This window comes from Hesperophylax consimilis, chromosome 18 (genome assembly GCF_061612785.1).
Source record: "Hesperophylax consimilis isolate HC1 chromosome 18, BYU_Hcon_1.0, whole genome shotgun sequence".
NCBI classification, from domain to species: domain Eukaryota; kingdom Metazoa; phylum Arthropoda; class Insecta; order Trichoptera; family Limnephilidae; genus Hesperophylax; species Hesperophylax consimilis.
In genome coordinates, this window is record NC_142853.1 from 29,432,522 (window position 1) to 29,445,124 (window position 12,603).

Here is a 12,603-nt window from a genome sequence, read left to right on the forward strand (position 1 = left end):
AATCCCTCTTTCTATTAACCATTTTTTAATTGATGACGCCGTCGCTTTTTCAAAATTTAAAATTCTACCACTATTGGGAGGATCCATGATTTAATAATGGGAACGACCGGTAAAGTCTATGGATCTTAATTTAAAAACAACCAATACGATATTTATTAAAGAATGTGAAATAAACAATAACTGTATTTAATCCTATCGCAAATTGACACTTGGAAGTTCTTTATAGTATTTGAATTATTTCAACTTATTATAATGAAACAGATAAGCAAAGCTTAACCTGACAAAAAGAATTATTTCCATACGAAACAATTAAATTGCATTTCAAAATTGAAATAACACCTCTATCTCTTGGAAACAACCACATTTAATGTTTATTACGCCGTAATTTCTCGTATTTGTTTATTGCGTATTTAGAAATTGGAACTGCGCATTACGTACATGCGTAACCCGGCGGACAAAGCGCGTATTACTACGTATGTGTACCGGTCGACGGAACAAACACTCCCGAATCAGAAATGAATTATAACACACAGCTGTGGATAAAAACATTAATAGACAAGAATATTACAGTAACACATTACAAGAAAAGACACATTCCATCGGGTAATTGACTATCCAGTTGTGGCGCCAGTGTTACATTAGCGCCTGATAACGTAACTTATAGTTATATGTTGTTACATTAGCCTTCAAGCCAAGTAATATTCTATAGGTGAGTACACAAGCTGAGCTTGTACTCCAATCTTCAGGGTGTGGATTTATATATAGTCAATTTCCCAAATGAAACAAGTCTCTTGATATGAGTTTTTATTGTACAGGTAATACAGGTAATACAGGTTATCAAACAGATCTACAAAAGGTACATAGCTCTTTAAGGCCTGACTTGTTTCTAGCAATCTATTGACTCTAAGGGCTCTGATTGACAAAGGTATAATATTAGCTCACGTGTACTTTACGGTGGATGCGGTGAGACGGTCAGCAGGTGCCAGGGCTGGTGCCATGGCAGGGTGCTGGATGGAAGCCGAAGGGTTGCCACGTGGGCACGCCACGCTGGACGACAAAGGACGCCAGAGCGGCGGCTGGAGGCGCAGAGACGATGGAGCAGGGCGGGGGCACTGATTGGAGGGCCAAGGGGCTCCACACAAACAGGCTGGAGCGGCAGACGCCCAGGACTGAGGCAGGGGTCTATGAGTTCACTGTTCTCAGCCTGGCGTGGACGGTAGGAAGGGCGGCCGGCATCAACAGGCGAGGAAGAGCTGGAGCACGGGTCGGTTCGCCAAAGGGGTACTTCACGACCCGGCTGTGGTGAGCAGAGGTGTCTGGGCCGTAGACAGCATGTGGCCCGGACGGAGGAGACATGACCCAATTATATAATGTTACGTGCTGGTGGGCCTCAGGCAGAGGGAGACATGACACAGCTCTACAACGTATGGGGCTGGTGGCCAGCGGCCGATGGAGACAGGACACAGCTCTATAATGTAATGGTGCTGGTGATTCTGGGGATCCCTTTGAAGTGGAGAACTGGTACTCGAGAGGCGACACGCAAGGTGAAACAATTCCGCCGGTCCATTTTTACGGCGTCACAGATTTGAGCGGCAAAAGTTAACTCGGAACCAACACAGCATGTTGCAATCCACGCGCTTCCCAGGGAACTGAAGCGTGGGTAGCTGGCCGCGAGTACTTGACCTGCGTTGGTCGCTCGCGGGGGGGGGGCTTGTCCCACTCTTTGGCGCGTGCCCCATGCCCTTATAAGGACACGTTTTGCATCTTAGCCATATGATTGGTTGTAGGTACTTATAGGCCTACGTGACCAATATCAGGTCGGAGACATCGCGGATGTACGTGTATGTATTGGTGTTCACCCGATTGTAGACATGCCGAGATGCGTATATACTAGTGTGTTTACACGCTCTGGGTGTATGATCGAATTCCGGCAACGCGTGAGCATATACTTAACTTTGCAGTTAGCTCTTGCAAGCTTTGTGCAAACATAACACTTCCCTGAAATTGGTATCTTGCTTTGAAATCGCAGGTGAAATTTTGTTCAGCAAGAATTCAAAATCAGCCGAGGTCATGCGACAGAAGTTATCAAACTCCCCAGACGGCTCACAAAGAAGTTCATTAAACCGTTCTTCAATTAGTTCTCTGAAACAAAACAAAAAAAAAATAGCATCTACGAACACAAAACACACAAATAAACAAAATATTAGAATATAAATGAATTACCTGGTACGATTTCTGTGAATTTTAATCATCCACCATCTTCTTCTCTTTCGAATTTTCCGTTTTTTTTCATTTTTTTTCGCTTTATAATAAAAATACGTTAGCGCAAAAATGACAGCTGATGCAGCTGCTTCGACGTCCGCCATCTTTGGGCTCTGCGAATATACTGGCGCGCTTGCAAGTGTGGGGATGCCAGCCATTCGCTTGCCAGAGCTTGCCTGAGCTTGCGACAAGCTGCTTGTCGCAAGCATTTGGACGTAGCATAATCTGTGATCTATTGTCCACTATCGATGAAGTTCGACGAACTTCGGATGTATTCGTGTAACCTCGGGTCAAGGTTCATCAATCGGTAATCTTCGGCAATGATCGGGTTATGTCGGCTGCGTGTGTCACACGAGAATCAGCTGATCCCTGGTACAAATGGCTAGATTGACGCGCTCGCAGTGTTTTAAAAAATACATACAAAAACGTATTTTCGTCCGTTTGCAAATCTCTGCACACGGCAGATTCGAGCGCCGCGCAGCGGCCATACTTTATACTTGGAGAGATTAAAATCACTCCCCCTGACAATATTCATTGCATTGTATTTGTAAGTAATATTTTTAAATGATTTTTATAGATTTTATAGTCTTCAGTAAGATATTATAAATTAATTTTAGCCATTACAATTTAGATAGTGCTGCACACGAACGCACTATACGACCAGCCGCCACTGTTTACAAATGTACGTGAAATAAAGTGATTCTCCGGAAATTAATTGTAAATAATGAAAATATAGGATCTCACTGGCACGCCCCTGGCATGTTATGAAATGTAATTCGTTTCTTAATTTTTGAATAGGGAATACAGGAACTCCACGGCGTGTTTTCATTTTTTTTACATTTGTACATAACCCAACCAACTCAATTTGTTTATTGTTACTGTGTTTAGTTCGTAGAACTAACAAATACGGCTAAAACCATTTCAAGCAATGTTTCGATTCTGAATGGTGGTCTTTCACCAGGGCGATACTGAAAGTATCTACCACCCTGGAACGTGTCGCAAATATAATACATATTTTTGAAATATGTACATCTATTAGAATTTTTTTTCTTGATTGAATGAATGAAATGTTATCTTGGAAGTGGAAATTATTTACACTTATTTAAACTCGTTGTCGATGACAATGCAATTGTGGTGGCACTCATCCACGCACACGCACTTTACTGAAATTTGATAACATTATTGAAATTGAATATTATTTAAAAATTTAAAGCAGATTTTTTTTTCACTAAACATAATTAAATTAAATTTACAATGTTTATAGTTACTACGTAATAACATTGACAATTTGATTTACTTTAAATAAAAATAAATAATCTAAACTTTAAACTCCATGTGTTAAAAAATTATTCTTAAATTTATTTCCAAATTAATTAGAAGTTTTGAAGAATATTTTGTAATAATTTCGTTATTTTATTTTTTAAACACGGAATTTTTTTTCCTGCTGCACCGTATAGACAGAGACGATCTTGTGACTAATAAAATGACCGCACATTTAAAAATAAAATTTCTTCAATTTAGATTAATTAATAGCTACCTCGCATTTATTATTAAATCGATTCGTTTCTGTCTTCTCGGACAGAACTTTTGAGGAGGTAAGTACCATCTGGAAAGCAAATAAACAAATCCTAAGTTGTATTTTATTAACTTTATTTATTTTTATTGCAAAAGAAATATCAAATTATAAACAGGAAGTTTTTTATGAAAATAATACACATTTTAAAAAAAATATTTTTTTATTATTTCTCGTGCCATTAAAAATCATGATGCGACATGACATCGTTAGACTTATGAAACCCTTAAAACGTTATAAATAGAAAAATCCTTAATGGCTCCTTTTATTTTGCCCTCCTCGGCCTCCTTGAGAGCCTTCTGGAATAACCCTTGCGATGACGTCATGCCACCCTTCTAAGGCACCCCTACCTTCTCAAGGTGGTGCGGATTTCAGGTTGTAGCGCCGGTATGGTTGGCATCTTCATTGAAGCTATTTCACCCCAACTCACGAATATTTTCTCGACTGAATCTGAAATTTTCTTTTCACTCGGCAAGTATTAAATGTAGATACGTAACATCGTTTTTATAAGCTTGTTTTATACCGGCAAACAATTTTGTATTATTTTTTTAAGCTTTAATGTCGTCTTCAGGATTTAAAAAAAAGGTTTTCTTAATATTTTATTTGATTTTTTACGCCACTTTTATTTTTTTTAAAGACAAAGAACATCTCTTCTAAATGTGCACAACATAAAAACCAAATTCTTTACAAGATGTAATTATAGTAGATAAGGAATATAAACTTTATTTTGATATTATGCTAAATTCTGAAACACAAATGAAGATATAAGCCGATAAAAATGTTCTGATGCTATGTTCGAAGTATTATTAATAGTTTTATCACTTCAAATGTATGTACCTACATAATAAACAGGTTTTGGTCGCAAGATAAATAACTAACTAAGCAAATTAATTTCTTTGCGAAACATAATAATTAGGAATCCAGTTAGTACCTTCTGATAGTAAACATCACTTAACACTGGCTAAAGAAAGGATATTAACTTTAACAAAATTAGATCGTCCTATTACGAATTGCCGTTTTCAAGTGGATTTCGTCAAACTGACTCAGGCAGTATGATAGGCAGAGATATCATACCACCACAAGTCTATGATAATAAACATCAATTAACACTGGCGGAACAAAGGACATTAACATTGACAAGATTAGATCGTCTCATTACGTTCTGTTTCAAGTAAATTTCGTCAAACTAACTCAGACAGTATGATAGGCAGAGATAACATACCACCACAAGTCTATGATAATAAACATCAATTAACACTGGCGCAAGAAAGAACATTAACATTGACAAGATTATATCGTCCCATTACTAATTGCTGTTTTCAAGTAGATTTCGTCAAACTAACTCAGGCAGTATGATAGATAGAGAGGATATACTAAAACAAGTGTATGATATTAAACATCAATTTACACTGGCGAAAGAAAGAACATTAACATTGACAAGATTATATCGTCCCATTACTAATTGCTGTTTTCAAGTAGATTTCGTCAAACTAACTCAGGCAGTATGATAGATAGAGAGGATATACTAAAACAAGTGTATGATATTAAACATCAATTTACACTGGCGAAAGAAAGGACATTAACATTGACAAGATTAGATCGTCCCATTACGAAGTTCTGTTTCAAGTACATTTCGTCAAACTAAATCAGGCAGTATGATAGGCAGAGATAACATACCACCACAAGACTATGATAATAAACATCAATTAACACTGGCGGAACAAAGGACATTAACATTGACAAGATTATATCGTCCCATTACTGATTGCTGTTTTCAAGTAGATTTCGTCAAACTAACTCAGGCAGTATGATTCATCATCTTATACACACCCTTGAGTTATTATGTGTTTGATTTTTAGCCCGCAGAATTATTACTCTTAAATATTGTGACAAAATCAGAAATTAAATTGCTGTATTTACCGCAAACTGCATTTTTTATTTTGAAAAGTTACACTATGCAACACGTACAAAAGTTACAATATCTCAATTCAAAATTATTTAACTGTACAGTGTCCGTCTGTTAATGTTAATAATTTGAAATTAATTAAATCTTATTATTGAAGAAGATCAACTTTTACTAACTAGATGGCCAACTTTGACTAAGTTCTTAATTTTATGGTGGAGATTTTTTTTTAAATTAATGTTTAGAATATCATGATTAACTTGGGGCAGAACCAGAAATTAACTTTCATCAAATTTTCTGGCAAAAATTTACCCGTTACCACTAGGGCTTCTTATTTTCCCGAATGTTGTGATTCCCGAAATTCTGGGAAATGCGTATCTCGATTCTCGGAATTTATCTTAGAAATAAAAATGAAAAACAAATTCTTTTCCAAATAAGCGTATAAATGATTTGATATATTTGACTAAGCGTAGCGATGTCCTGTTTTAACTCCACCGTTTGACATTTGATCTGTTTGTTAATTTGTGTGTACGTTCCGTTTCGGTTCAAAAATTCAAAAATCAGCTGTTTCCATTTTATTATTAGCAATTACTTTGGCTTTATGGTTAGTTTTGTTTAGGTGGCTAACTTTGACTGAGTTATTATGGTACCCACTTTCCTGCCTGAAGAAATTTAAAACAAAGAATTGTCATTGAGATGGTGACATTTCTTTGGAAAAGTTGTATAATTCCTCGAATGAAAATTTTTACATAAAATATTATGTGGTTTATAATTAAGTTGGAAGATATTAAATACCGATACAAATTTTATGATTTAAAATGAAATTTTTATTTTTTTATTATGACAGAAATGTCACACATTATTATTTGGACCCGAGGTCTACTGTTCATAGAACTACTAGTTTTAAATTATTTGTATTCATATCAAATTTTAATACTTTCGCAATATTGTGACACGTAGTTTCAAACAAGTCCAACTTTATTACGTGATGCAAGTTGGTGTTGAGGATTGGCTTCCCTTGCGAGGACGGAGAAGTGCTCTGACAGAGTGCACTCCTCCCTCCAGGAACATTTCCATAGAGTTGCAGTACCCCAGTTAGAAGAGTTGCCAAAGTGTTCTTATAAGTAACCTTCAGTTTGTGCCCATGGGAATGTTCCACAGTCGATTCACTGTTCCATAGAGGCACGGGGGTATGTTCAGAATGCGTTGAACAGTATTCTTTTGACAGTTATACTGAAAAAGTGAAAACATATCAAGAGGAACGCCTGCGCGTCTTTTTCATATAAAACTCACTTTCGGATTTGAGGCCAAAATATTAGACCAAACTGAATAACTATGTGTAATCAAAAGGTATAGCAAACGTCTAGTACGGATATGTGCTACTTTATTTATTTATGTTTTAAATTATAAAATATAGTCCATTAAGAATGCAATTTTTCATGATTTTAGAAGCAAATTTGACAATTTTTGTGATAAATATAAGTTAGTGGTGTTAAAAATTGGGGATGATCCTTTTTGAATAAAAACTGGTTTTCTTGATACCACTTTACATTTATTTCAAACTATTGAAACAGGTACAATATTTATATAGAAACTGTGCGAATAACACTGCTACGATCGCTCTGACTTATGAGCTTGTTTATTATCGAGTTATTGTTGAGAAAAGAACGAAAAAACACATAATGCGAGCCTTTTTAAAGACTTCAAAACCCACTACATGTAAATAAAACACTTGTCATTGTGATGTCTAGGAGTAAAAATGAAACCTGCTATACCGACCAAATTGACACTATTTTCTAAGCAAGGACTCACACCATTTTGGTTAAACGTAGTAACTTCAAATTTCTAGACTACAGATGTCGGTAGCCTGCAAAATTGAACATATTGCCAGGGGGCGGGATTCAAAAATTGCACTAAATTTTTGAATGATAATCTATTTAAAAATAAACTATAAACCAAACAGAATAAACTAAAAATTCTTAATCTAAATATACCACAAAAATACTAACAAAATAATTCAAAATAGCAGAAATTAACAAAATAAAACTCCCTTTTTTATGCCCTACTGGTAAACTTATAAATTTAACTGTATAAATGCTGTTGAATTACTCTATTAATAAACTAAAAATAACTAGAAAATTATTAATCCTATTAAATAACCAAAAAAAAAATTCAAAAATGACTAAATTACACACGTCTGCATACTAATTTTTACATATTTAAATAGTTCAATAACACAAATAATATAGTTTACACTGAACACAACACAATTATTGTTCCTTTTTTTTTTTTTTTTTCTTTCTTCTCAGGTCTTCTGCTTGATCCATCCAAGGTGGAGTCGAGAAGATAAGCATCATAGTGTAATGTACATAATCAATCCTTGGTAAGGTCCGGGACGTCAATTACAGGTTTAGTGTCTGAATCCAGGGGCATCAGACATATCTTTGTGATGGGTCTCACAAAGACTCCTTGAGGTGTTTTTAGTGTAACAACTCGTACTACTCCATCCGCTCCAGGGTGTGTATGCAGAATTCGGGCCATTTTCCATAAAGGTGGAGGTAAATGATCTTCCTTTAAAATCACCAGATCGTCTTTTTGCAGTGCCCGTTGAGTGCTGGTCTGCCATTTAGTTCTCTTTTGTAGTTCCATCAGGTAATCTTGCTTCCATCTAGACCAAAAAGATTGAATTAGCGAACTGATCCTCTGATATTGAGTTAGTCTGTTGTCCGGTATCGCCCGGACGTCTCTCTCAGGAATGATACAGGATTCAGTGCCTATAAGGAAATGGTTTGGGGTAAGAGGTTGGTAATCATGGATGTCGTCGGATAAGGAAGTTAATGGACGGGAGTTCAAACAGGCCTCAATCTGACAAATTAAGGTATATAAGAGTTCAAATGTTAATGAAGAATTGTTAGTGATTCTATATAAATGGAATTTTGCTGATTTTACTGCTGCTTCCCACAAACCTCCCTGATTAGGGGCTCGAGGGGTTATGAACTTCCACTCAATACCTCTGTTCACTAAATAATTTTGAATATTGTCGTTGTTTTCCCTCAAGCTGGTGTACAGCTCTTTGAGTCTGCTGCTAGCTCCTTTAAAATTACTAGCATTGTCGGAAAAGATCTTTTCAGGTTGTCCCCTACGGGATATAAACCTTTTTAAGCTGTTCAAAAAAGCATTGCTAGATAAATCCGAAACTAATTCCAAGTGAACAGCCTTGGTTGAGAAGCAAATAAAGATACATAAATACGATTTTGCGAGGGAAGCCTTCCTCAGCGTCCCACTTTTAATTAGAATTGGTCCGGCGTAATCTATTCCGGTGATAGCGAAAGGACGACTCGGCGTAATTCTTTCGGGTGGCAAATTTCCCATGATTTGATGACCGGTTCGGGGACGACATCTAAAACATACAACACATTTATGTAATATCTTTTTAATAGTATTTTTACCAAAGATGGGCCAAAATTTTAATCGTATTTTAGCTAACAAAGCTTGAGGTCCTGCGTGTAGGTTTACATAATGGTAGTGACGTATTATCAATTCAGTTAGCTTATGTTTAGCCGGCAAGATAACTGGGTGTTTTTGTTGGTAAGATAAATGTGTAGCCAAATTCAACCTACCGCCTACATATATTAGACCATCATGTAAGAAGGGATTAAGAGATTTTAAATTACTTTTCTTGTTGACGATGCCATGGTTTTTTAATTCTTTCAATTCCTTTTGAAAGGCGTGTATTTGAGCTGATCTTAATAGACATTTCAAGCCTGATTCCAATTCAGCCACACTTAAATTGTCTGAAATTTTACCCTTAACACTTCTGCAGTTATTGACAAATCGCAATACATACGCAGTAACTCTTTTCAATTTAATAAATGATGAGAATTTTTCAAATATCTCCCATTCTTGAATATCTGTGGATAATAGAATATTTTTGCCTTTGAGTTCAGGAGGGTTTGAACACGAAATATTTGATATAGGCCAAGCGTTGACTCCCTCGGTCAACCAACTTGGTCCATTCCACCATATTGCAGAATTTATCAATTTATCTGTAGTGGTTCCTCTTGAAAGTATATCTGCTGCATTGTCGGCTGATGATACATGTCTCCATAGATCTGGATCACTAAGTTCTTGTATTTCGGCTACTCGGTTTGCAACGAAAGTAGCCCATCTCGTAGGTTGACCTTTCAGCCAGCACAACGTTATCATGGAGTCACACCAATAATGTGTGTCGATCTCCACTATATTTAACGCTTGTTTTACGTTTTTAATTAATTTAGCCAGTAGCACAGCACTACAAAGCTCCAACTTGGGCAGGGAAATACACTTCAATGGCGCCACTCTTGATTTGGACGTTATTAAATGTGAATGCCGCTTACCGACATGGTCCACTGACACCATGTAAACGCAGGCTCCGTAAGCTTTCTCAGATGAGTCGCAAAAACCGTGTAGTTGTAGATATGTAGATTGCCTGCAAATAATTTTTCTTGGTATTTTCAACACATTTAGTTGAATTAATTCTTGAAGGTAGGACCTCCAGGGTGCTAATATTTCATTAGGCAATGGATCATCCCACGCTGCTTTAGACTGCCATAACTTCTGCATTATCAATTTGGCTACAACTATAATCGGTCCTAGAAGACCTAATGGATCGAAGGTTGATGCGATGCAAGATAATATCTGTCTTTTACTCTCGGTTCGACTTGATGGTTTCATTATTACATAAGAAAAATAATCAGATTCATTATTCCATATTAATCCTAATATTTTCTCAGTCTTTGGATTGTCAGTAATAATTTTTTCAGAATTGCCTGATTCGGCAATCTTAGCTTGGCCCGACTCGGCTGACAACTCCAAGACATTGGACCTCCATTTCCTCAAGGTCATCCCCGCAGACAAAAAGATGTTGATTAATTGCTCTTTTAACTCTCTACAGGATTCCATGTCATCTCCTCCGGTTAACAAGTCATCCATATAGAAGTCATTTTCTATGACCTGACTAGCTCTAGGAAAATTTATATTGTTATCCATACCAATTTGCCGTAGACTTCTAGTGGCTAAGAAAGAGGAAGGCCCCAGACCATATGTGACTGTCTTCAGACGGTAATGCTTGAGCACCTCCTGCGGCGACTCGCGCCACACTATCTTCTGCAGGTCACGGTCCGCTTCACACACGTTAATCTGGCGGTACATCTTCTCGATGTCAGCCGTCAGTACTACTTGATGTTTCCTGAAATGCAATAGTTGGGTGTATAAGTCCTTTTGTATAACAGGTCCTGTCATCAAGGCGTCATTGAGAGAAATTCCATTTGAAGTTTTGGCGGAGCCGTCAAAAACGACCCTCACTTTAGTAGTAGTGCTTGATTCTTTTATTACAGCGTGATGAGGTAAAAAATAGGATTCACGATCCCCCTTTGACTGGTCACACACCTCCATATGACCTAATTCCTCATATTCACGCATGAATTGTATATATTGTGTCTTCAATTCGGGATTTGACACAAATTTTCTTTCTATATTTTTAAATCTTTTTTCAGCAGTGAGCAATGAACTTCCCAGCTGATCAATGCATGCTCGACGCGGTAAACTTACTACGTATCTACCGTCGTCTTGTCTAGTATGAGTACTAGCAAAACTGGCTTCACAAGCCTTTTCTTCATGATTTAGAATCTTAGTGGGATTAATCTCCTCCAATTTCCAAAATTTTTCTATTTGGTGACTTATTTTATTTATAGATAAATTACAACAATCTGATACAGGCCTTTGCTTTGGGTACATGTGGATTGGTCCTGATATGATCCATCCCAGTTGCGTACGTTGAAGTGTTGGTCCCGATTCGAGTTTCAATCTATCGTTGGTTAGGATTTCCCAAAAGCTCTCCGCGCCCAACAGGATGTCGATGGGTGCAGCTATATTGAAGTTCGGGTCAGCTAGCTCCAATCCTCGTGGTAACTTGAAGTCTTTTTTCGCCATTGTCACTTGTGGCAAATTTGTTGTAATCTCCTGTAAAATCAGACATGATATTTCACTTTTATAATCAGTATGAAGCGAATTCATCTCCACTGAAATTCTCTTTTTTATGTGAGTGATGTTATTATGGATCCCAGAAACGGGTTTGTTTATCAATTCACATGGTAAATTTAATTTATTAGCAAATTCTGCTCTCATAAAATTTGACTGGGCCCCTGAATCAATCAGAATGCGGGCTTTAAAAATTTTATTGTTACTACCCACAACTCCTATGTTGGCAGTTGACAATAATATTATTTTTTCTGCTTTATCCGATGCAGAAAAATTCGATACTGAAACCTCGTTATCAGCATCCATATTGGAGGCCTCCCGCAGAGGTACCTCATTGTGTAGTAAGGTGTTGTGATTATCTTTGCCACAACGCCTGCAAGAAAAGGTTGCCTTGCAACTCTGTGCCTGGTGACCCACCTTTAAACATTTAAAACAAGCTTGGATTGATTTCGTAGCATCAATCCTCTCATGTAATTTTAATTTCAGAAATTTTTTACAATAATAAATATGGTGACCTTTCTCGTTACAATAAATGCAGTTGTTAGCCTTTACCGCTAAAAATACTGATGAATCTTTTTTGCAATTATTGTTGCCTAGTTGTGTTTTATGTAAGCTAGAAAATTTTTTCTCAGAAGCGTTCATCAGTTCCAATACTTGGGCTCTAGCAGATAAACATTTTAAGAATTCCTTTAACGTCGGTAATTCGTCTTGTAATATATATTGTTCCCAATTTTTTCGGGTAGCTGTGTCTAATTTATTTGATATTATATAAATAACCAATGGATCCCATTGATCTACCTTGACCCCGATATTTTGTAATGCCTTTAAACTAACGTTTGTTTCATCA

The 12,603-nt window shown here is 36.8% G+C and overlaps 2 protein-coding genes across 7 annotated transcripts in view; one reads left to right on the forward strand and one right to left on the reverse strand.

Annotated features, from left to right (window-relative positions):
• Nucleotides 1-12,603, forward strand: part of Appl (amyloid-beta-like protein) — a 562,030-nt gene that overhangs the window by 218,196 nt on the left and 331,231 nt on the right. The window lies entirely within an intron of this gene.
• On the reverse strand, nucleotides 7,334-11,803 carry LOC149415631 (uncharacterized). Of its 4 annotated transcripts, XR_016303766.1 has the most exons (3): nucleotides 9,359-11,802; nucleotides 8,989-9,138; nucleotides 7,334-8,406 (listed from the first exon to the last, which is right to left on the reverse strand). XR_016303766.1 is itself a non-coding variant. In XM_089642493.1 (2 exons), the coding sequence occupies exons 1-2, from the start codon at nucleotides 11,790-11,792 to the stop codon at nucleotides 9,050-9,052; spliced, it is 2,469 nt and encodes an 822-aa protein (XP_089498619.1). In that variant the 5' UTR covers nucleotides 11,793-11,803; the 3' UTR covers nucleotides 7,334-9,049. The 4 variants fall into 4 exon arrangements, 3 of the variants coding, with proteins under 3 accessions (XP_089498619.1, XP_089498620.1, XP_089498618.1); XM_089642493.1 differs by having other exon boundaries at nucleotides 7,334-9,138; nucleotides 9,413-11,803; XM_089642494.1 differs by lacking the exon at nucleotides 8,989-9,138 and having other exon boundaries at nucleotides 10,769-11,802.

Excerpts from the sequence above, each read along its gene's own strand:
- LOC149415631 (XM_089642492.1), bottom strand. The coding sequence starts at position 11,792 with ATGAATTCGCTTCATACTGATTATAAAAGTGAAATATCATGTCTGATT. Across the intron at positions 9,139-9,358 it reads TGGTCTAATATATGTAGGCG|ATGTCGTCCCCGAACCGGTC; the intron begins GTAGGTTGAATT and ends TGTATGTTTTAG.